The following is a 25,977-nucleotide window of genomic DNA, read 5'->3' as shown; positions in this document are numbered from 1 at the left end:
ATACTCTTGATGTGGTGCACACAACGACCGACGTGCGGAGTAAGGGGTGGCCAGATGTTTCGCGAGTCCATAAGTTGGAGATCCAACAGTAATCACAATAGAATGTAGATGTGTATTCTTTTTGTGAGTGTTTGTAATACCATACAATGTAGGTGGTCAAGGAGCCCAAGGGAGGCGATTTTTAAAGACATTCCCTCCTAGTGAAGACCTCTTGAGAAGCTCCAATGTCTTCCTTATTATTCTGGATGTTGGGGTCCTTTCATAAATTCTGATATGTCTCCTCCTCCAGCATCAACCAAATCTACACAACATAGTTAGCTCATTCCACACCAATGGCTGCATTTAACATGTTCAATGTTGGCGACTTGTATTTTGAAAGAATGTGATGGCATCTTGCAAACTTTCTCCAAACCACTTATTATGTCAGATGCTCCAAGGCGATGATGCAAAATTATGTCCCCTTTTAAGAGCTGACATGCCAGCTGACATCACTGTTTCTCATCATTTTGCTGACAACGGCATGTCCTGTTTTCTGTTCTGCCCCACGCTGTTGCTGTGAAAGCCAGCTAAATTTCCCTTTCTGCTTTTGCATGGTTGTCCTCTGTGATGACATTTGTTGTCTTAGCGTGGCTGCATCAGTCCATTCCAAATCTGAATCTGGGAGCGACTCTCTTAGCTGCAGCTGGATGGCCATTAGCTTGCTACTGTTTGTGTCCAACTGCCTTCTGGTGTGATGTATCCTTTCTTGCAGGAGGGCAAATCTGGCATGACAAAATATTCTCTTGGCTAGGGCAGTGCTGATAGGGTGACTCATGAAAGCAAAACGTGGAATCTTCTTCTCTCCACAGCACCATCGTAGGAAGGCTTGAGAGAATTTTATTGGTACACATCCCCGTGAAACTCTGCATCTGTATAAAACAACTGAAGGGGGTGTGAAAAGAAAGAAGTGCATTGCCCCTCCCCTCTCCGATGCCCAATGCAATATTTGACTCATTTGAGGCATTTTCCGGGTGTAGTTAAAAAGTCATCCTAAATAAACATCATGTGCTCTATTTTTCCACCTAGTTTATTAAAAGATTCTGTGGGAGACACTTTCTTATGCTCAGCAGGTTTACCAAAACATAAGTACTTACACTTACAGCCAGTTTCTCAGCATAATGTAGCTTTTCTGCTTAGGCCTACTGTTTTTCACATCTTGCCAACTATCATTCATCACAAACTTACATTGTATTTTGAGTCACTAATATCGATACTTTCTGCTTTAATCAAATGGGACTACTATACTCAATCGGCAGACTAAACCCAGAGTTTAAAAGTTTTCCCCTGCTGAATTATTCCATCAGTAAATACTATTCCCCTAAATATCAATCCTCTGCAATATCTCACATGTACTCAGCCGCCACTGTAATCCAAACTGCAAATGCAAACTGGGAAGTCACTTCCATATGAAAACCCCACTGTAATTGCAGGACTACATCAACAAGTGTATCGTGCACAAATGAACATGCGCACAAAAATGTCAGTAAACAGTGCCAGAGATCCAATGTTGTTTTAATATTCAAATGTGTACAAAGTGTTGTTATCACATGTATACAGAGCCTGTAAGCAAACACTGCCATCGCATTATGTAAGCGTTAGTAGTGCCATCTTTAGCTTTTTCCATAATTACAAATGGTATACATGTATGATATGCACCAAAACACCTGTAGGAGAAAATCATGTTACATATCGATGTTGCCACACATGAGTGACCCATTTGGCTTTATTTCATTTGGACTGAGTTTGTATAGACTATGTCGGTATTGGAGGATATTCACAAACGGACCCTACAATCAATCTCCCTACCAGTTTGCAGTGATCTGTGACCGTGAAGTTCTTTCAATAAACTACAATGTCTAGAATGATGAGGAATTTGTTAAAATCATTGAAAGTGGATCATTATTTGTACAATTACTTACAAATGGATGAGACTACATACAATGTCGCTCCAAATAATCTCTCCAATGATCACAAGAAAAAGGGCACAAATATGAAACAAGCCATGACCCTGCACAAGAGATTATCTGCTACATATTTCCAAAGTGGGAATACCCATAAGAAAGTGAAATTAGCTACAGCTTTTTCACCTCATTGTATGGGGCAGATAAATTCTCACACCTATCAAATCAGTCTGTATTGTCTACAACAACATAACAAAATAATTTTTTCTGTAACATATTTGTCGTAGTTCAATACTACAAAACTATAAAACAATTTATAATTAATTATTCCGAAGCCATAACCAATGTGTATGAACTGGGTTTGCTTGTCATTATTTTCCTTATCCGTCATTATTGTTAACTGAACCAATGGATGTGCAACATACTCTCATGACTTTATGCCTGATGGAACATTTTATCAGTTATTGAGAAAGAGTTAAAGCTTTCTCGGGATGAACATTTTATTAGTTATTGAGAAAGAGTTAAAGCTTTCTCAGGATGAACTTTTTCAGCAATTTTTAAGTTAACATAGGGCATGCTCACACGTGCTTGTGTGTGGTGGTGGTGGTGGTGGTGGTGGTGGTGGTGGTGAGAGGGGGCGGGGAGAGGGGGAGAGAGAGTGCATGTTCTGTGTTCATACATTATTTGTCATTTATTACTGTGAGGTGGTTTTACGAAGTGGCGGTCACTAGTCAATACAGAAAGTAGGCTTGTATTTACTCTCCATTTGTTGATTATTCGTGTCTGAGTTACAGTATCTGTAGTCTTTGTATCTCTGTGTCCTCTAATACTAAAAGCTTTGTCCCAAGGGCTTCAAGAATAAAATTCTCCAGTGAACCAAAAGGACCTAAGTGATTTGATTTTCAGTGAGAATGGTGGAAAGGGCTCTTTGCTAACGAATGAGACATGGCTCAGCTGCCTCCAGACAGCGACAGGGTGAGTATCACACTTCATGCCTAGCGTATTTTGGTAACACATTGTGAGTCAAGACACTGCTGTTAATCAAGCAATAATATGAAATCAAATATTGTGTTAAACTCAAAAGAACTGGACTCTAAGATGGTGAGCCTGATTCAGCAAGCCTTCAAGCCAGAATCCATGTTCCAGCCAAGAATTTACAAGCAGAATAAAGACATTACCAGCAGGGCTGCAAAAACATGATGAGAATTAGTGCTCTGGGTATCGGCCAATATTTCACATGCATCGAAATGTGGGGAAAATGTAGATAGCTTTGAACAGGGATCTACACTTAATTGTAAGAATGATACCAGAGGATTTTAATATACCAAAATTGAATGTTTATCACATTTAATAGTAATGAGAAAGTCCCAAAAGTGGAGACCAATGAACAGAAAGAAATCCATGTGCTGAAGTGTCATGGGTTGCTGGAACACTACAGAAGTAATGTCAACTTCCTTGAAAAAGCAACAAAAGGAGATGAGACATTGATTTTCAAGTATGAACCTGAATCATGGGTTCTTGGACAGGGTAAAAAGAGGCTCCAATGAACATGTGGTTCCTGGTGACACCTTTTTTCAGGAAGCATATGTGGACTGGGGAAAACGGGGATAGTGATGCATAATGTGTAAAGAACTTACTTCAAAGATTTTTAAGGTTTTGAATGTTGAAAAGCAATCAGTCTCTTTAAAAAATTATTGGGCACAAACCCAGTATGCTGTGCACTGTGGCAGAAGCTGTTACAGATCGTGAGCTGTTTGGTAGAATCTGGCAAGCTGTGTGTGTTGTCATTACATGTGTTGCTGTTGAGATTTATGTTGCAAATTTAATCGTAGAACTGCAATGGGCTCATGGTAGTCAATGTCAAATTAGCTACTGTACCTATTCTGGCACTGTAAAATCTGAAGGAGGGGGTAGCATCCCTACTATCACACTCAAGCCCATTCTATCCTCCACTACTAGGGTTACTTGTCTTGTCTTTAGGCTACATCTTGTAATATATCTGGCTTTACAGCCAACATATTCAAGTACATGAAGCTCTGAAGTACATGAAGCTCTGCAAGTTGAGAAGCCAGCAATGGCAAGATGACATAATGTGGTGTGAGGTACCAATGACACATGGTTTATTCAGTATGGGTATCATGAGAAAGGCTGTCTAAAATTGTGGTCCTTCTCTACAATTGGCTGCTGTGTTCCGAAGTTGCATACCAATATGATAATCCTCTGTTATTAATGTTAGATACACTAAACAGCATATTTGCTTGCATTTCAAATCAAATAATCTCTCAATAGCTTGCGATCACTCCATTATTTCACAAGTATAAATATCCAGCAGAATAATAAACAACAGCTAAACGAAAAGGCACATGAAACACTTTGGTGACCTTCGGATCGTGCAGGCAAAGTGGTTCGGCTTTAAGATCAGAGATGGTTCAGCAGTCTAGAAGAACATACATGGTGTTTGCTGAGGTCGGTGTCCGATAAGACTTTATTAGCAGTTTCTAGTTATTTGGACATGTAGTTAAGAACAGTGTGATGGTAATTACGGAACACAGAGTTCACTAATTTGCCAAAGAATGGAAATTATTTGTGACTTTAAAGTGGAATGTAATTGTTCAGTTCCTCACGTTCTGCAAATAAAAAGCAAGTGGCATCCCTTACAAAGAAACTAATTGGAAATTTATATAATATTTGTTCCTTGCTAAGAGTTTATTACAGCCTCAAGATAACAGATTCACAACCTACGTGCTGTCTTCTGCATAGGGGACAACTACAGAAGACCACAGTTTGGTTAACATTTATTAGAACTTATACATTCCACTCAGGGCAGCGGAAGCAAATCAGTACCTCGTGTGTACCGCAATCTTAGTACAAATGAGATCATTGACATGTCATCTACGGTAACACAGAGAAGGTATGAAGGAGAGAAATTTTAGAGGAAAGTGGTATATCACAAGCACATATATATATTCCTCTATCTCTCATCCTCTCCTTTTCAACTTGGCATACATGGCATCCCTGGTGGGAATAATCTTTGAAGTCAAAGTGCTTTGGAATTATGAGGTTAGGTTTTATTCGCGAGAACTGTGAACTGTACCCGATCAGTGAACTATGTAAGGACTATGATTCATGTGAACTGTAAATGACCAGAGAACTGCATAATAACTCAGATAGGCAGGTTTGGACTGTTTTTGAACTGTAGTTTAACTATAACAGCTGATGCCACAAAATCAAATTTTCTGTTATAATGAAAGTAGTACTGGTAATTGAGTAAGAGGAAGTGCTGAAGTGATATGAGAATAAAAGTTAACATTGTGAGCGTGGCCCATGGGATTATGTTATTAGTCATCACTTCAAGACTCTTAATGTTACAAGATGGCACAGCGGGCGGAGAAGCGTGATGCAGCCACAAACGACACGTGCGGCAGTGGCAAGAAGCGGCCAGCGCAGTTTGCAATAAAAGTTGCAGCCAGTGGTGCAGCCCACAGCTACGAGAATCAGCAGCAGTATGTTGAGGAAGAAAAATAGTATAAGTGTTGTGATTGCAACAGCAGCCTAAGATTTGTAATTGGAACATTAGTATTAGTAAAATGTCCAGGGAAAAGGAAGTAAGTCATGGTACAGCATCAGTTGACACTTTGCCAACTCGGATAATCAGTATATAAGGTCTATGTTAAAATTTATTTTGCAGGTACAAAGAGGGGCACAAACAGAATATATGGAGGAATTAAGAAAAGTACAAAATCGAACAGATAAGGGCTTAAAAGAAATTAATGTAGGAATAGCTCAAATTAATGGTAAATTCGATGCTTTGGAACAAAAGGCAACAAATTTTGAAGTTAAAACTGAGGGATGTACCAAGAAATCAGAATATGAAATAAAAGATAGGGGTAAAAAGTTAGAAGTTTGTAATTTACAGCATATCATAAAAGATCATGATATACTTGGTTTAACATTTCACATGTAGAATCCTCTTGTAAAGGTAACACAATTGTATTTCAGAGCAAACTGAGAGAAACAGTGCAAAAAGAACTTCCTGAAATACAAGACATGATTGAGAATGAAGTTAAACAAAAGGTAGAAATTTGTTGGGAACAAAAAAGAAAGGTACTGTTCAAGTAAGTGCAGTAGTAAAACACACTAATGCGTATAAATTCCATCATTTCTCGAGTAAGGAAACTATACACCCAGTAGCCTTCAGTAGACAATTTGAGGCCATCATTCCAAAAAACATTACAGAACAACAAAAAATGAAATTCGCGGCCAACAGTTTAGAAGGAGAAGCAAAATTATGGGGAACAGGGATCAGTAACACATTCGATTCTACACAGAGTACGCGAAAGAACTTGCCCCCCTTCTAACAGCCGTGTATCGCAAGTCTCTAGAGGAACGGAAGGTTCCAAATGATTGGAAAAGAGCACAGGTAGTCCCAGTCTTCAAGAAGGGTCGTCGAGCAGATGCGCAAAACTATAGACCTATATCTCTGACATCGATCTGTTGTAGAATTTTAGAACATGTTTTTTGCTCGAGTATCATGTCGTTTTTGGAAACTCAGAATCTACTATGTAGGAATCAACATGGATTCCGGAAACAGCGATCGTGTGAGACCCAACTCGCTTTATTTGTTCATGAGACCCAGAAAATATTAGATACAGGCTCCCAGGTAGATGCTATTTTTCTTGACTTCCGGAAGGCGTTCGATACAGTTCCGCACTGTCGCCTGATAAAGTAAGAGCCTACGGAATATCAGACCAGCTGTGTGGCTGGATTGAAGAGTTTTTAGCAAACAGAACACAGCATGTTGTTATCAACGGAGAGACATCTACAGACGTTAAAGTAACCTCTGGCGTGCCACAGGGGAGTGTTATGGGACCATTGCTTTTCACAATATATATAAATGACCTAGTAGATAGTGTCGGAAGTTCCATGCGGCTTTTCGCGGATGATGCTGTAGTATACAGAGAAGTTGCAGCATTAGAAAATTGTAGCGAAATGCAGGAAGATCTGCAGCGGATAGGTACTTGGTGCAGGGAGTGGCAACTGACCCTTAACGTAGACAAATGTAATGTATTGCGAATACATAGAAAGAAGGATCCTTTATTGTATGATTATATGATAGCGGAACAAACACTGCTAGCAGTTACTTCTGTAAAATATCTGGGAGTATGCGTGCGGAACGATTTGAAGTGGAATGATCATATAAAATTAATTGTTGGTAAGGCGGGTACCAGGTTGAGATTCATTGGGAGAGTCCTTAGAAAATGTAGTCCATCAACAAAGGAGGTGGCTTACAAAACACTTGTTCGACCTATACTTGAGTATTGCTCATCAGTGTGGGATCCGTACCAGATCGGGTTGACGGAGGAGATAGAGAAGATCCAAAGAAGAGCGGCGCGTTTCGTCACAGGGTTATTTGGTAACTGTGATAGCGTTACGGAGATGTTTAACAAACTCAAGTGGCAGACTCTGCAAGAGAGGCGCTCTGCATCGCGGTGTAGCTTGCTCGCCAGGTTCGAGAGGGTGCGTTTCTGGATGAGGTATCAAATATATTGCTTCCCCCTACTTATACCTCCCGAGGAGATCACGAATGTAAAATTAGAGAGATTAGAGCGCGCACAGAGGATTTCAGATGGTCGTTCTTCCCGCAAACCATACGCGACTGGAACAGGAAAGGGAGGTAATGACAGTGGCACGTAAAGTGCCCTCCGCCACACACCGTTGGGCGGCTTGCGGAGTATAAATGTAGATGTAGACGTAAAATATATAAAAAATTTATTCAAGCATTCCTGAATCAAGACTGGTCTTGCAGCACACAAAACAGAGTGAAAGGTGAAGTTTTTATGGACAGAAGGTTTCATAGTGAATAAGTCATTAAACCACAAATGCACAGAAGTGAGGTATTAGAAGGTCCTGTACCAAAGTTCAATGGTGTCAAGATATCGATAAACAGACTTCAAAGCCAGCTTCTGGCAGTAGCCACTAGCAAAAAATGGTCAAATGTCTATTCAATTCGTCTATGGCAAACAAAATTATCAGTTCACTTCTAAGAAGCATCATATGGGGGTAGATTACGTCGTTGAATTTGAGAAAGTTGTGAATGAAGTACCTCATTCTACTACAGAAATACCACAACCACCACCACCACCACCACCACCACAAGAGTTTTTAGATGAAATCTCAATCAGTGACATGAAAACACATTATGAATACTAATCTCTGAGGACAATAATGTTCTTTGTATTGCCAGGTAATTGACAATTACCAGGTGCCCGAGTTAAATGACAGAATACTTTGTTTTCTTGTCCTACTGTTAGATCTTCCCCTTCTTTCATTCAGAACTGTTATCCGTCTTCTTTAACATTACTCACTATCTAGGTTAAGACAAGCAAATTTCCTGTACTGAATGTGACAACAAAGAAACAAGCCATGACACAAACAAAGTAACCTAGCAGAATAAGCATCTGCATAGCATGGGTGAAAGTACAGCATGTAGTGGAACAACTGTTAAATATTTACAACAACAATAAACAAACTTTTATGTCTTAAAATATTTTAAGAATATGAAAGCAAGATGAAGGCTATTAAACAGAATACAGATGAAATAATTCATAAAAATATGCCGACGCCTGCAGAAGAACTGGGCGATACTAAACCAGGTAAGTGAATACGACAGTGTACAATAGAAGCAATTCTTGTGGCAAAAATAATGGAAATCACTATATGTTGCCTTGAGCTGACATACAGATTGTGTCAAAATAGACATATTGTTACTCTTTAGTATGAATTGAAATGGGGAAGTGGTTGCCTCTGTAATGAATTATGGTACACTGATAGGCTAGGAACAGTCCTGCTTAAGAGTTTCATCAGACATTGTTAATAGTAGAAAATATCAGTGGAGATGTGTTATTTAGGTTAGTTTGGTTATTAGAATCTAAAGTCATTTTAAATTTTGAGGAAAATCTTCTATGTTTTGGGAAAGGGGACAGTAGATATTGGGTACCGTTTGTGACAGACAGCTACACAACTGATTGTCAATGTCTGTGATTAGCAGCTACAGCACAACTGTCACCAGAGATCGATAATGTAGACCAATTAGTATATAGGATTGACTTACAAAACAAAGTAAAAGAATCCCCAATATTAACCAATGCACAACAACTAGATTTATACAGAATTCTAAGGGAATATGAAGAAGTATTTTCCGATCGTCCCGGTAATATCAGCGATTACGTATGCAAGTTTAAACTCGAAGATGACATGCAATTTTTCTGTAAGTCATATTCAATACTGGTAAGTTTGAAAGAAGCAGTTAAGTAGGAAAATGATAAAATGATTGACAACAATATAATATAACTTAGTTCTAGTGTCATGAATAACCCTTTAGTAGTGATTAAAAAGGTTACAGGTGGTGTGCAACTAGTGCTGGACGTGTGTACATTAAATAAGCATATAGAAACAGAACGAGACAGACCAATTAACAAATTTGAGAATGCAAAGTTTTTTAGCACAATGGACCTGACTGCTGGATATTGGCAAATTAGGTTACACCCGGAGTCAAAAAACTATACAGCATTCCTGTTTTGGACTTAATATCTCCGTATCAGTATGTATATGTGCTCTGGACAAAGCATTAGAAAGAGATTTATTAAAGGATTTAATAATATATGTAGATGGTACTCTCATAATCTCAGCTACCTGGGAAGAACATTGCCCGACACTGAGTAAGACCCTGAAAAAACTTAAAGAAAAGGTATTACAGTGAAAGTGTCTAAATCTCACTTTGTGTGGCACGAGCTTAAGTTTTTAGGGCATCTTGTAGGGATTCAGGGGATTAGACCGGATCCTGAGCACATAAAAGCTATTAAAGAATGTCCACCCCCTAAAAATGTGAGACAATTGAAGGGATTTATCGGAATGACCGGGTACTATAGACGGTATGTTAGGCGACAAGAACTGAATGACACAACAATTTTACATTTGTTAAGAAAGGGAATACCATGGGTTTGGGATCAAACATAAATAATGTGTTAAAAAACGTAAAAAGAGCACTAGTAGGAGCACCCATATGCCATCATCCGAGTATGGGCAAACCATTTAAAATTGCAACAGACACAACTGATTATGGGATCGCGGCACAACTATTCCAAGGAGAGTGGGGTATAGAAAATGTAAATCACAGATCTATAGCTTTTGCTAGATCTATAGCTTTTGCTAGCTGTAGTCTTAATAAACATGAATTAAACTACACAGCTACTGAAAAAGAACTGTTAGCAATAGTATGGAGTGTCCAAAAATTCTGAACACTAGTATGGGGGTCAGAAATACATATCTACACAGATCATCAAGCTCTATCTTTTTTTATGAATAGTTGTTTGTTACATAGTAGACTAATGTGATGGATATTGTTTCTACAAGAATATGACATTAGAATACAATATGTAAAAGGTTCTAAGAATATTGTACCAGACACTTTGTCTAGTTTACCTATAGGTATGGAAGAGTTAAAATGGATGGAAGGACCCGGCGTAATTTTTGCAATTAATTTTCTGACAGGAGAGTATCCACACACCAGGGTACAAGAGATGGCACAAAGAGTAACAGAGAACATACATCATGATCCCTATTTTACCGAGATGTTTGCTATGTGTATTAGGAACTCCTTGCCTCCTAATCAAGCAGGAAAGTGGAAAATTATGGGTCATCATTTATTTTGGAGAGATAGTATAACATCACAACGGTGGCATTTATGCATCCCCAAGTTGACGGAGGACGAAACTGTGTGGTATATTCATACAGGATATGGACACTTTGAAATAAAAAAGTGCATATCCCACATGAACAAGTTCTATTATTTTAAAAAGTTGGGACATAAAGTAGCATCTTTAATTAGGACTTACGAAAACTGTCAGAAGGTTAAAGAGAGTAACACTCTGTTAAATACAAAATGTACGCAATCATTCCTAAGTCTATATATGATCTTACAGCAGCGGATTTCTTTGGACCAATTCCGAAAGGTAAGGGAGGAGTGCCATACATTTTAGTCCTCACAAGTGTTGGTCAAAGTAAGTTAAATTGTATCCTGTTAAAAAAGGAAATACACCAATCATGATAAGCTGTTTGCAACAATATTTTCTGGAGGTAGGCAACAGAAACGGTTTCTCTCCAACAGTGGACCACAATTTTGTAGTAATGATTTTAAAGAATTTTTAGTGTGGGAAGGTATTCGTCAAGTGTTAATATCCAACTATAACCCACCCATGAATCCATGTGAACGGGTAATGAAAGAGATTGGGAAATTATGCTGCACCTACTGCCATGAAAAACATATTTATGGGCAATGAAGATCAAAGACTTTGAGCCTATTTTAAATGAATTACTACATTTATCAACAGGATTAACATCTTTAGAAGTAATAGGCAAACCTTTTGTAGGAGAACCTCTATTTAAATGTTTTAATTGGCCTGAACAATCTACTTTCAATTATGATCTTAAACAGAAAATAGTTTCCAGAAATTTAGTTGGAAAGGCACAACACAGAGTGAGTAAACATAATGAGAAAGCAGTTGAACCTCAGTACAAGGTCGATGACCTAGTTCTGGTAAAACAACATCATCAGAGCTCTGCCTCAAAAAAAAGAGACACAAGTTTTTTCAGAAACATGAAGGACCTTACCAAACACAAGCAGTAATACATCCCAAAGCCTTATTCTTAGTAGATCCTACAACTGGATCAGAGAAGGGAAAATACAATGTAAAGAAAATAAAGTTGTATGTCCCCCAGGAACATTAACATTCTGAGTTAACAGGCAGAGTGACGACCGTCAGATCCCGAGATGTTTTGGGTGTTTCTTCCAAGATAGTTTTCCTGCACCAAATTCCCTTCAAATCTTAAACTATTCTATAATCTATTCCTAAAATCTTAAACTATCCTATAATTTTAGTACCTAGGAAACCAGATATGACAGTCAAGTAGAAAACTTAAGAGAATCGTGGATGAATAGTGATCTCTAGACATAACATGAAACGAATAGACTGTTATATAAGTGAAAAGTATAATATGATGGTACTAATTAAACAGAGTGATGTCAAGACAACATAAACTGAATGGAGGATTTTACGTATGTGTAAGAAGATAATATAAAGTGACTAACTACACAACTATTTAATATTAGTGTATAATTTTCTATTTGGTATATAATATTTTATACCTTTTATGAAATGTGATGTAAATGGGAGGGTTTGTATAATTTTTGGAAGGGGTGGGTATTGTAGATTAAAACATGATTTACACCAACATATAAATCATGGCGAACACAGAACACACACCACTCCCTTCCAAACAACCCTCGCAAACAAGTGTGACTGATTCTTTACCATTTGCCGTTCCATAGGGGTTGCTAAGATTTTCTTCAGGGACCTCAAGGTGAAGGTGAGAATGTCCTTTCTGTAGGAGACAATTTAACACCATACCTCCTCCGGCTTCTCACTCACGTACTGGTGAGGTAGGAATCCTGGGGAAGGGGGGTGAGAAGGGTTTCCTGTCTTTGGGGCTATATTCCTTCTCTTCTTCGAACTTAACAACCATTTCTATTTTTTCCTTTCTTACTTCTCTTTTGAGTACCTGCCTATTTTTTCCCTCTTTCCATATTCATCTACTTCTGTTGCAGAAGTCCTTCATATTCTCCGTGGTTTCCAATAACCTACAACTTATCTCCAGATAAGAAAGCCGAAGAATCAGGCTGCACAAACACATATCATCACACACACAAAGATACACGACACGAATATGCAAACAGTGAAACTACCAACTAGAAACCTGTCGAGAGATATGAACCGTCAAGTGTTGTAGGGGGAACGTATGTGTACATCGGGAAATATGCACACATTGTTATTTATTGTGACAGTTCTACATTGCATGTGTACATATATATACCTAAAAAAAAAAAAAATGATGATACTTACCAAATGAAAGTGCTGGCAGGTCGACAGACACACAAACGAACACAAACATATCATATATCTGATATATATGTCTGCTTGTGTCTGTATATGTGTGGATGGATATGTGTGTGTGTGCGAGTGTATACACGTCCTTTTTTCCCCCTAAGGTAAGTCTTTCCGCTCCCGGGACTGGAATGACTCCTTACCCTCTCCCTTAAAACCCACATCCTTTCGTCTTTCCCGTTCCTTCCCTCTTTCCTGATGAGGCAACAGTTTGTTGCGAAAGCTTGAATTTTGTGTGTATGTTTGTGTTTGTTTGTGTGTCTGTCGGCCTGCCAGCACTTTCATTTGGTAAGTCACATCATCTTTGTTTTTAGGTATATTTTTCCTACGTGGAATGTTTCCTTCTATTATAACCACATATATATATATATATATATATATATATATATATATGAGACTTACCAAACAAAAGCGCTGGCAGGTCGATACACAAGGAGTCATTCCAATCCCGGGAGCGGAAAGACTTACCTTAGGGGGGAGGCCCACGCGCGCGCGCCCACACACACACACACACACACACACACACACACATATCCATCCGCATATACACAGACACAAGCAGACATTATATATATATATATATTTTTCCCACGTGGTATGGTTCCCTCTATTATATATATATATATATATATATATATATAATAGAGGGAAACATTCCACGTGGGAAAAATATATTTAAAAAGAAAGATGATGAGACTTACCCAACAAAAGCGCTGGCAGGTCGATAGACACACAAATAAACACAAACATACACACAAAACTCAAGCTTTCGCAACAAACTGTTGCCTCATCAGGAAAGAGGGAAGGAGAGGGAAAGACGAAAGGATATGGGTTTTAAGGGAGAGGGTAAGGAGTCATTCCAATCCCGGGAGCGGAAAGACTTACCTTAGGGGGAAAAAAGGACAGGTATACACTCGCACACACACACATATCCATCCATACATACAAGACACAAGCAGACATTTGTAAAGGCCTTTACAAATGTCTGCTTGTGTCTTGTATGTATGGATGGATATGTGTGTGTGTGCGAGTGTATACCTGTCCTTTTTTCCCCCTAAGGTAAGTCTTTCCGCTCCCGGGATTGGAATGACTCCTTACCCTCTCCCTTAAAACCCATATCCTTTCGTCTTTCCCTCTCCTTCCCTCTTTCCTGATGAGGCAACAGTTTGTTGCGAAAGCTTATATATATATATATATATATATATATATATATATATATATATATATAATGTCTGCTTGTGTCTGTGTATATGCGGATGGATGTGTGTGTGTGTGTGTGTGTGTGTGTGTGTGTGTGTGCGCGCGCGCGCTTCCCCCCTAAGGTAAGTCTTTCCGCTCCCGGGATTGGAATGACTCCTTACACTCTCCCTTAAAACCCACATCCTTTCATCTTTCCCTCTCCTTCCCTCTTTCCTGACGAAGCAACCGGGGGTTGCAAAAGCTCAAATTTTGTGTGTGTGTTTGTGTTTGTTTGTGTGTCTATCGACCTGCGAACACCTCGTGGTTTATGCAAGATGGTGTCCGGCTACATCGCACGGCCGACGTCTTTAATTTCCTGAATCAATATTTCGATGATCGTGTGATTGCTTTGGGCTATCCGAAACATACAGGAGGCGGCGTGGATTGGCCTCCCTATTCGCCAGACATGAACCCCTGTGACTTCCTTCTGTGGGGACACTTGAAAGACCAGGTGTACCGCCAGAATCCAGAAACAATTGAACAGCTGAAGCAGTACATCTCATCTGCATGTGAAGCCATTCCGCCAGACACGTTGTCAAAGGTTTCGGGTAATTTCATTCAGAGACTACGCCATATTATTGCTACGCATGGTGGATATGTGGAAAATATCGCACTATAGAGTTTCCCAGACCGCAGCGCCATCTGTTGTTGAAAATTGTGACTAATGTAATTTCGAAAGTTTGTCTGCCTGAAAATGTACTGTTGTCCCAAGCATATTGCAACAAACGGTGTATTTCTATCGCTGCTCGTTTAGTTTTTATTGCCGTTTCAAATATACCGGTCATTTTTGAAACACCCTGTATTTTCTTATATCTAAAAACAAAGATGATGTGATTTACCAAACGAAAGTGCTGGCAGGTCGATAGACACACAAACATACACACAAAATTCAAGCTTTTGCAACCAACGATTGCTTCCTCAGGAAAGAGGGAAGGAGAGGGAAAGACGAAAGGATGTGGGTTTTAAGGGAGAGGGTAAGGAGTCATCCCAATCCTGGGAGCGGAAAGACTTACCTTAGGGGGAAAAAAGGGCAGGTATACACTTGTGCGCGTGCGCGCGCACACACACACACACACACACACACACACACACACACACATATATATATATATATATATCCATCCGCACATACACAGACACAAGTAGACTTTTTTTCTTGTCTTTTCTTGTGTCTGTGTATGTGCGGATGGATATGTGTGTGTGTGCGTGAGTGTATACCTGTCCTTTTTTCCCCGTAAGGTAAGTCTTTCCAGTCCCGGGATTGGAATGACTCCTTATGCTCTCCCTTAAAACCCACATTCTTTCGTCTTTCCTGAGGAAGCAACCGTTGGTTGTGAAAGCTTGAATTTTGTGTGTATGTTTGTGTTTTTTTGTGTGTCTATCGACCTGCCAGCACTTTCGTTTGGTAAGTCACATCATCTTTGATTTTAGATATATTTTTCCCACGTGGAATGTTTCCCTCTATGCCCACATGCATATCGCCGTCATCAATCCTGTGCACTATATTGTTAGCGAATGTCTCTCGTGCAGCAATGGTAGCGGCGCTGAGGGGTTGCCGCGTTTGAATTTTGTATGGATAGAGGTGTAAACTCTGGCGCATGAGATGATACGTGGACGTTGGCGTCATTTGGACCGCAGCTGCAACACGGCGAATGGAAAACCGAGGCCGCTGTTGGATCACCTGCTGCACTAGCTGCGCGTTGCCCTCTGTGGTTGCCGTACGCGGTCGCCCTACCTTTCCAGCACGTTCATCCGTCACGTTCCCAGTCCGTTGAAATTTTTCAAACAGATCCTTTATTGTATCGCTTTTCGGTCCTTTGGTTACATTAAACCTCCGTTGAAAACTTCGTCTTGTTGCAACAACACTGTGTTCTAGGCGGTGGAATTCCAACACCAGAAAAATCCTCTGTTCTAAGGAATAAACCATGTCGTCTACAGCACACTTGCACGCTGTGAACTGCACACGCTTCCAGCAGAAAGACGACGTACAGAATGGCGCACCCACAGACTGCGTTGCCTTCTATAACTTTCACATCACTTGCAGCGCCATCTGTTGTTGAAAATTGTAACTACTGTAATTTCGAAAGTTTGTCCGCCTGAAAATGTACTGTTGTCCCAAGCATATTGCAACAAACGGTGTATTTATATCGCTGCTCGTTTAGTTTTTATTGCCGTTTCAAATATACCGGTCATTTTTGAAACACCCTGTATATATACATATGACAACTATAAAGATTTCATATCACATATATACGTAAGTATAGAATTTTACAACTAGTATACATAAGAAGGAGGCGTGTGTAATGAAGGAGAACACAAGCCAGATTGGAGTTCATTATGATGCGTAATTAAGTAAAGTCGGTGTAGCAAATACTCTGATGGAGTGATGAGTCATAGAGTAGTGGGACTTGTTCATTAGGTGTAAACGTAGTATTTACTAAGAGTCAAATAATATGGGTAGACATAGTATCTACTAAAGATTACAGAAGTTGAAAAGTAGAGGAGGACTCTAGGGTATTAAATGAAGTATTAAAAAGTGAGTGTGAAATAGATTTTCGTTTTTTCCAAGAAATATTTAACCACAGTGTACATTAAGATGTATACTAGGGCAATGAACCATGAGGCCTACTTGGGAAGGATAAGGGGGGGGGGGGGGGGCACCCAGCATTTATTGAATATAAAAGGCTGATAGGCAGACCTAAGAAAGGCTGACCTATACTGTGTGGACAGGGGCACCAAGAAAGGGATTGACCTGTACCATAGGAGAATAAGAATTAAAAGGAACATACCTACCAAAACGGAAGGAGTATGTGCACTCATAGGGTCAACCCACCTGTAAGATATAGATACTGATCCTAGGGGAAAAGGACGGTATCTTGACAGAAGTCACATATTTCATACGAATTATTCTGGTAAGTTTGAATTCTATATTCCAACAGAATTATTATGTTTTACGCGAGTTTACAAGTGTCAAGAAGAACACTTTCATTTGCCCAGAGTTCCTCCAGACTACAAACAGTTTATAATTAATGAGGCTATTACATACTAAAGAAGCGGTACAAAGAATTAGAATAAAAGAGTAAAATACCCAAGTGTCAGCAAACCTGGAGCTTACAATTGGAAACCCAAAGGTTTAGGCCCTACTACTCCTAGATATAAAAGTATTGACCCAAACATTGAGTGAAATACTGTCATTTTATAGTCAAAGTAAAATGAAAAAAGAAAAGCTAAATAGTAAATAAAAGAGTTATGCACGGTTAGTAAAAAAATGTGGGAATTATGAATTGTTATTCTATGTAATACTAATGTACATAATGAGTATGTATAAAATGTCACATGTTTGAGCTGAGGGGAGCGATATGTAGTGCTTCAAGAACTTCCATGTAAATTCCAGAACCACTCGTTCTTCTACTGTCTCGAACACACGATATTTTAAAAATAAGTGTGGGAGAACGTACATACTGCGCGACACATTTGTGTGTCCAGGCTGGAAAGGAGTCATAAGCACAAGGTAGACGCGACGGTTAAACAGTATTGACAAGTTTTTGCCACTCGCGCCACAGAAGTCTTATTGGAAGAGCAAGAAGTAATCATGAAGTATTCCTTGCTGTTTTAGTGTCTGTGATTATTGTTAAAGAAAAATGAACAATTGATTATAGACATTTAATTGTACTTCATGTGTTGGACTTGCTAGAAGCAAGACATGTTTATAAATTATGTGGTTGTAAAAACTACACTACTGCAGATGTTTTATCGAGTCTAACACGAGACAAATTGGATGACTTATAAACATTCGAATATTGATGTGAGAAATGTTGAATTTGTTCTCAGTGGAAGTTGAAATATACTATGCCTAAGTTAAAAGTATTCTTCGAGTGCTAAATTATTTCAAAAATAGAGTGCCTTATAAACTCCCGTAACCAGCATTATTCTTCAGAGAAGAAGGGTTTGGAGATCAACGGAACCAGCAATCCAGAGAAGAAGATCGGCTCCGCAGATCAAGTAAGTCAACCGATGTGAGAGAGGTGTGGATTTTGCTTGCAATTCAAAGTCACACCTCTTCTTGTCATCGAACATCGTTACAAATGGTAACGTGAAAGTAACTGTTCCTCTTGTAACAATAGTTTGTCACAAGTCACTGGCATGATGATGACCACAATTATAGGCCTATACTGTTAGTTGTTAGTGACAATCTGTTATAGACTTATGGGGTATGTTCTACACTCACACACTATGACATTTCTGGGGAATAAAGATCTAAAAAAAAAAAACACGGATTCCGCAAACAGAGATCTTGCAAAACATAACTCACTCGGTTCATCAATGAAATCCGAAGCACCATAGCTAAACGTGGCCAGGTCAATGCCATGTTGCTTGACATCATGAAGAGCATTCTATACAGTTAGCCATTGTCATCCAGTAAGCAAAATGTAAGCTCACAGGGTATCGAATCAGATTTGTGACTGGATTCAGGACTTTATATGAGCTAGAACTCAACACATTATTCTTAATGGAATGAAATCGACAGATGTTGACGTAATTTCTGGAGAACCCCAGGGGGGTGTTATAGGGCCATTACAGTTTACAACACAGATAAATAATCTTGTGGGTAACAATGGAAGCTACATCAGGCTATCTGCGGATGATGCTGTCTACGGGAATGTGATATGACTGTAGCGAAATGTGAGAAGACCCAAGGAGGACTTATATCTGAAACAGAGACGGGTAGTCTACCCGGACTGTAAATAAATACACTCCTGGAAATTGAAATAAGAACACCGTGAATTCATTGTCCCAGGAAGGGGAAACTTTATTGACACATTCCTGGGGTCAGATACATCACATGATCACACTAACAGAACCACAGGCACATAGACACAGGCAACAGAGCATGCACAATGTCGGCACTAGTACAGTGAACATCCATCTTTCGCAGCAACGCAGGCTGCTATTCTCCCATGGAGACGATCGTAGAGATGCTGGATGTAGTCCTGTGGAACGGCTTGCCATGCCATTTCCACCTGGCGCCTCAGTTGGACCAGCGTTCATGCTGGACGTGCAGACCGCGTGAGACGACGCTTCATCCAGTCCCAAACATGCTCAATGGGGGACAGATCCGGAGATCTTGCTGGCCAGGGTAGTTGACTTACACCTTCTAGAGCACGTTGGGTGGCACGGGATACATGCGGACGTGCAGTGTCCTGTTGGAACAGCAAGTTCCCTTGCCGGTCTAGGAGTCGTAGAACGATGGGTTCGATGACGGTTTGGATGTACCGTGCACTATTCAGTGTCCCCTCGACGATCACCAGTGGTGTACGGCCAGTGTAGGAGATCGCTCCCCACACCATGATGCCGGGTGTTGGCCCTGTGTGCCTCGGTCGTATGCAGTCCTGATTGTGGCGCTCACCTGCACGGCGCCAAACACGCATACGACCATCATTGGCACCAAGGCAGAAGCGACTCTCATCGCTGAAGACGACACGTCTCCATTCGTCTCTCCATTCACGCCTGTCGCGACACCACTGGAGGCGGGCTGTACGATGTTGGGGCGTGAGCGGAAGACGGCCTAACGGTGTGCGGGACCGTAGCCCAGCTTCATGGAGACGGTTGCGAATGGTCCTCGCCGATACCCCAGGAGCAACAGTGTCCCTAATTTGCTGGCAAGTGGCGGTGCGGTCCCCTACGGCGCTGCGTAGGATCCTACGGTCTTGGCGTGCATCCGTGCGTCGCTGCGGTCCGGTCCCAGGTCGACGGGCACGTGGACCTTCCGCCGACCACTGGCGACAACATCGATGTACTGTGGAGACCTCACGCCCCACGTGTTGAGCAATTCGGCGGTACGTCCATCCGGCCTCCCGCATGCCCACTATACGCCCTCGCTCAAAGTCCGTCAACTGCACATACGGTTCACGTCCACGCTGTCGCGGCATGCTACCAGTGTTAAAGACTGCGATGGAGCTCCGTATGCCACGGTAAACTGGCTGACACTGACGGCGGCGGTGCACAAATGCTGCGCAGCTAGCGCCATTTGACGGCCAACACCGCGGTTCCTGGTGTGTCCGCTGTGCCGTGCGTGTGATCATTGCTTGTACAGCCCTCTCGCAGTGTCCGGAGCAAGTATGGCGGGTCTGACACACTGGTGTCAATGTGTTCTTTTTTCCATTTCCAGGAGTGTATAATGTATCTCATGCAAGTCGATGAAGAGATCCACCACTGTTTAATTAAACTTTTGGTGAAAACTTACTGGAAATAGTATCTACCAAAAAATACCTAGGAGTAAGCTAGAGAGGAATGATCACATCAAGTTAATTGTAAAAAAAGCAGATCTGAGGAAGAATCTTAAGGATGTGTAGCTTGCTCATGAAACAAGAGGCTTACAAAACAACTGTCTGACCAATGCTTGAATTTTGTTCATCAGCCTGGGACCCTTACCATGTAGGGTTTGTGAAATAGATAGATAACATCCAATGAAAAGCAGCTCATTTCATCATGGGTCTGTTCAGTCAGCGAAAGTGTGTAACAGAGATGCTCAATAAAACTGAAGCGGCAATTGCTACAAGAGAGACATTGTGCATCATCGACGGTGTTACTGTTGAAATTTCAAGAGTGTATGACTGAAGAAGAGTCAAGCAACACATTACTTCCTCCCACATGTCTTCTGAAATGATCATGACCAGAAAATGCAGTGTAAGATGTCTTGCAGAGTATAGCCATAGATGTAAAAGTCCAGCCACCCTGTCTTGGGAAATTTCCAAGCAAGAAACAGCATCAAAAATATTGAGAATTCCCACCATCCTGTGCAATAAGATGTTGAAAAGACCGGCAAAAAAATAAATAAATTAAGAATAGCAAAAATGTGTGCACATGTTAACATGCTGAAAAAGTATTTTTGTTTCTCAAGCATTTAAGGAGGCAAGAATTTGAAAAGGTTTCAAAACAAGTTAAAGTTGAAAGTAATGATGAAACGTGACCACATGTAATGAATCTGAAGGAATTCTATACATAAAACAATGAAGTTCATTGATAGCAAGGCTGTAACCACAACTTAAAGAATTACAATTACAGCAGAATATACAACTCTGTACTGTACTCATTAAGAAGCATCATTGATAAGTGACACCCTCATTGTAAGATTGCAATATTTACGTTTATATCTGCCCAGTATTGATAATGTCATGAAACACAGAGATTGCAATACCCTCCATACCAGAGGCAGAATTTCAATGTCAATCAACACCAGCAGTAAAGCCCACCTCCAAAAAGTTATGTAAAAAACAAGAATGACAAACAAAAATTACACTTTAGAATTGAGGACTCCTTCAATACTGTACAAAGTAAGGAAAAAAGGCATAAGGTGAATGCTGGTAAACATTTATACATTACAGAGATCTTTTCATTTGTGTGCATATTTTTGTAGCTTCGAATTGTTATTTAATCACCACGTCTTAAAAGTCGGAGCAGGGTACAGTGGCTGATACACAGTGACCAATTTTTGCCCAAAGTGCCAGCAAGTTCATTCGTTTATTTGGAAGGGGAAGCCGACTGATGGTCAGCTTTCAGCTGGTTGGCAATGACAGAATTGCAGTGCAAGCTCTGCAATCTTTTCTTAAACAATTTTACACAAACTCTCCGGAAAAAGAATTTCATCTTTGTGTTACTTATAGCTTCTAAAGTCAGGTTATTATGACATACGATTCATTTCGTTAATTGTCATAGTCATTGTGATATTTAAGTGAAGGTAAGACTGCACAAAATTAAAAAAAAGTTTGCAATGAAAACTAGGGGTTGCTATGATTTTGTGTTGGTGCATATTACACAATATGTTGCTGTGTATGAAATTTAGCTAACATATTGAGTTCTACTTTATGCTCAAGAAAACTGATCTGATGTAGCACATTCATGTGTGATTGTGCCACACCAGCAATAATAGCGGAGTAAAATATCCGTAACATTCCTCATATTTCACAAGTGGTTTGAAGTACTGAAATGAGATTTTGGCAAGTGATTGCACGCAAAGAGGAGAGTATTTTGCTATATGGTTATTATGCAAACCTCGTTATCTGCCATATTATTCCACTAACTTTTTCGACAAAAGAATGTAATGTTTAAGGGCCTTCAATAACTGGTGAAATGATAAATTTTATGGGCTTTTAAAGAACATAAATGAAGACATAACACGTTTATTTTTGTATCGAGGATGTGCTTTTTCATAAGCTAGTGACCTTACTTTTTTCAGGTCCTCACTTAATAAACCACTGTTCAGAATTCTCTCGCAACTGCATCTGCAAAATGTGTTAGTTATCCGACACTGTAAACTCTGCTGTGTTTTGGCAAAAGAAGCAAATTTTAACAGGCAACCCCAAAAATGTGTAGGTATTACTCCCCCCCACCCCCCCACTAGTGCTCTCAACCATATGGAGCATAATGGAGACTCTGAGTGGTATGAAATACTTCTGTGACAAGTCTCTTATAAAAAAAAAAAAAAAACACACACACACACACACACAAACACACACACACACACACACACCCTCTCTCTCTCTGTAATTTGGCACTTCATGAGGAGGATGGAGGGACTGGAGTAATAAGAGAAATCCCTTACTTTAGCTGGCAAAAATTCCTGTCTGAAGAATAAAATTACAGTGTGTATGTAATGCTAAATTTACATGGCACAATTGAAAAACGAGAACAGGAAAAAACAAGATGTCCCAATTTATAATGTAAATATGAGTGCAGAATTTCACTACTTTACTACCTTAATAACATATGTTTTGTGAATCGCTTCAACTAAAAAACAGTTATAGGTAGGCAACTAATTGAAACACAAACATACCTAAAAGCTATCTCTCCAATTTCTCCAAATGGAATCAACTAAGCAAAACTATAATGAATTCAAGTACTACTTTGCTGTCGATTTTGCTGCTCAGACAGTGAATAGATGCAGTCTCACTCACCAGCACAACAAAACAACAATGGCAGCAAATCCCAAAACAAGCCACTGATGACTAGCACAGAACAGTCCATGGGCGTAATACAGCTGTGAAACTTTCTCTGGCAGAGACACTCGTGTGCTTGATCGCTGATGTGAATGTGAGTTCACATGGGCAGGCCCATCTGGTGGTGACACGGAAGTTGCCATCCCACATTACCACCACAGCAAGAAGCTAGACATGGTAAACATACCTCTGAAAATAACAGTACTGAAAGCACTTAATCTAGAAAGGATACAATGAACAAAGCTTTCTACTTGACAACTATCTTAGAAGTTATTACTATCATAATATAACTTGAAACCTCTTGTAAGTTCTTATAACAGGAGTCACGTTTTCACACACAACATGAGAGTTGTTACCTATATCTCAAAGTTGCCAGTAATGAAAGACATTTTGTGAAATAAACTGACAAACAGGGCAAATACATCCAACAGATAAGAAGTTGTTTATCCTTGACAGTTCATCCTAAATCATAGGTTAAATTAAAAAAAAAATCCACTATGTTATCAAATTTTAAATGCCTGGCAATGTTTAACTGCAGCACACATTATCCATTCATAAGTAATAATGGAAATACCTACATGCCCAGTTATGATACTTATAAATCATCAAAGCATTTTATGGAATATTTTACTTTCAGCACACGGCGAACTTGTACAGCTAATTGATGACACAATGTGATGCTGCTACATCAACTTGTGGGAAATAATTTGTGGTTGCTCTTTCTTTACAAATTTTAGTGCCACAGTAAGTACTCGGCGGGAGATTTAAGATGCTTTATTGCTAATAAACTTTCATCCAACAAACTGTTACAAACTTTTCACTCAAATAAACAAATTTTGAGGAAAATACAATAAGTCACTCGTACATGGACTGCTGTTTACTAACGCAACGTGATTCAGAGGGCCAAGAAATAAAACGTAATGACTCAGTAAGATCATCGAAGAAGAACTCAAATATTTAAACTACTATTGCATTAAAAAATGTTTTTCCACTATCAAGATTAATAAGAGCTACTGAAGCAAAGCCCCATAACAATTTAACTTCTAGTTCGAAATCCATCGAAGAAGGATAACTAAATCCTTTTCCAAACTTCCCAACACGCCCATCAATGTAAACATTGAATATTTGGCAATTGCGCTGACGCCGAGACATTGACATTTGCCATCTTTCAAATTGTTGGTAACACTGTACCTATTTACAATTTATACGGTAGTGACTGGAAGAAATAGCCGTAAACACATTACGATAACATGGGATGGCGTTGCCACTGCAATAGTATTTTGTCCGCTTGACCAAGCAAATATGAACTTGCCCAGTTTTGGACACACTCCTGGTTGCATTTAGAAATACAGAAGGCGTAATCCACTAATGCCTCCAAAGAATTTTTAGTGCATCATTTTCAAACACGCACATAAAAATAATACCACTTAAGTAAAACCCGCGCAACGTCTTACGGGCAGCGTTCTAAGAAAGCACTTCCTTAACAAGCTCCTGATGAATTTGACATTGCCGGTCACACTGGCTCCCTTCCTACAAACGCAGTGATTGTCCAACAATAGCCTAGTACAACGACCGCAATATGAAAAACTGCTGTTAATTTCATGCTGTCGATGACAAGCGAATCCCAAAGATTACAAATTCCCCCACTTTATGTCAAATGGTGTAAAATGCCACTATATGCTTCACTGATAATACATTGTTGATGTGCCTATCGTTTTACAACCTGACTATGTAAACAAACAATGGCGTTACCATGGTGACGGCAACACCGTAAAACGTTCTAGTCTTAACAGACTACGGATTCTTCACCTACAGTGCAATGTCACTTTACTTAATGCTATGCTTTGCTAGGAAGCTAAAAACAAGTGGTGCGGACAACACTAAAGCCATACAGTTGGTATTCAATATCAATTATCTATTAACAATAACAACGCAATCATACCTCACTATTTTCCAGACTTTGTGCTCTTCTTTGCCTGATAGTGGTAATTGGCTCGTAAATTTTGTTTTAAGTAACCACAACCTTATTAACAAATTTTCGAACAGTTCACTTCCCTTCACAATACACCTACCGCTTCATTAACCCATGACCGCAACATGCTTCACGAAAATATTTAATAATATATTTTTGTTTTAAAACGCTCAAATGTAAATGACAACTGTACAGCGTTTTCCCGTGTTACACAATTACACAACACTTCACGTCTCTTGTCAAAGTTTACAACACTGACGGCAGTTTACGGCCCATGTTGTTCTAAGCACACGTAACCAAAAGGCAAAACGTTACACTTTCATTAAGATATGCCACAAGAGATGATTCTGAAATAGATCGAAAAACCACTTTATGCTCATAAAAGTGGGCGTAGATGTTCTAACGTATTCGTATGCCTATAAGTGCACTGTTTCTGCATTTCCTAACGTATGCTTTCGATACTGGTGTGTCGCAATTCATCTTCACTAAAACTATCCCTGGAAGACCCGTATTAAAAACATTCGAGCAACAAACTTTATTATGAACACTGTCGCACACATTCTCATTCACGCACACGTCTTCTGCATCGCAGATGTATACATGTATGATCATAACCAACACATTTCGCAGGGATACCAACACAATGATGATAAATGCAAAAGCACCATCGAGAACAATCGAGATTAAATTCATTTTAACTCTGGTGCGTAACAGATTTAGAATCAAAAGATGCCTACACCAATTTTGAATCATAATCAATATACATGGGCCATTCCACGAGAATGTCATGTGGACAAATTCATTTCCAATCTCCAACCACATTGTATTAC

At 39.7% G+C, this 25,977-nt stretch overlaps 1 protein-coding gene across 1 annotated transcript in view; it reads right to left on the bottom strand.

The window, feature by feature from the left end:
• The window catches only part of LOC126162288 (sterol regulatory element-binding protein cleavage-activating protein), a 284,313-nt gene extending 258,553 nt beyond the window's left edge, over positions 1 to 25,760 (bottom strand). Inside the window, exons 1-2 of the mRNA XM_049918707.1 lie at positions 25,118 to 25,760; positions 23,134 to 23,364 (exon numbers count right to left, since the gene is read on the bottom strand). Of these exons, the coding sequence (XP_049774664.1) occupies positions 23,134 to 23,318 (185 nt within the window). The 5' untranslated portion in view covers positions 23,319 to 23,364; positions 25,118 to 25,760. The remainder of the gene's footprint in view (positions 1 to 23,133; positions 23,365 to 25,117) is intronic.
• Positions 25,761 to 25,977: the final 217 nt, after the last annotated feature.

The sequence above is a fragment of the Schistocerca cancellata genome, chromosome 2 (assembly GCF_023864275.1).
Source record: "Schistocerca cancellata isolate TAMUIC-IGC-003103 chromosome 2, iqSchCanc2.1, whole genome shotgun sequence".
In the NCBI taxonomy this organism is placed as follows: domain Eukaryota; kingdom Metazoa; phylum Arthropoda; class Insecta; order Orthoptera; family Acrididae; genus Schistocerca; species Schistocerca cancellata.
This window is presented reverse-complemented; position numbering and strand designations above follow the sequence as displayed.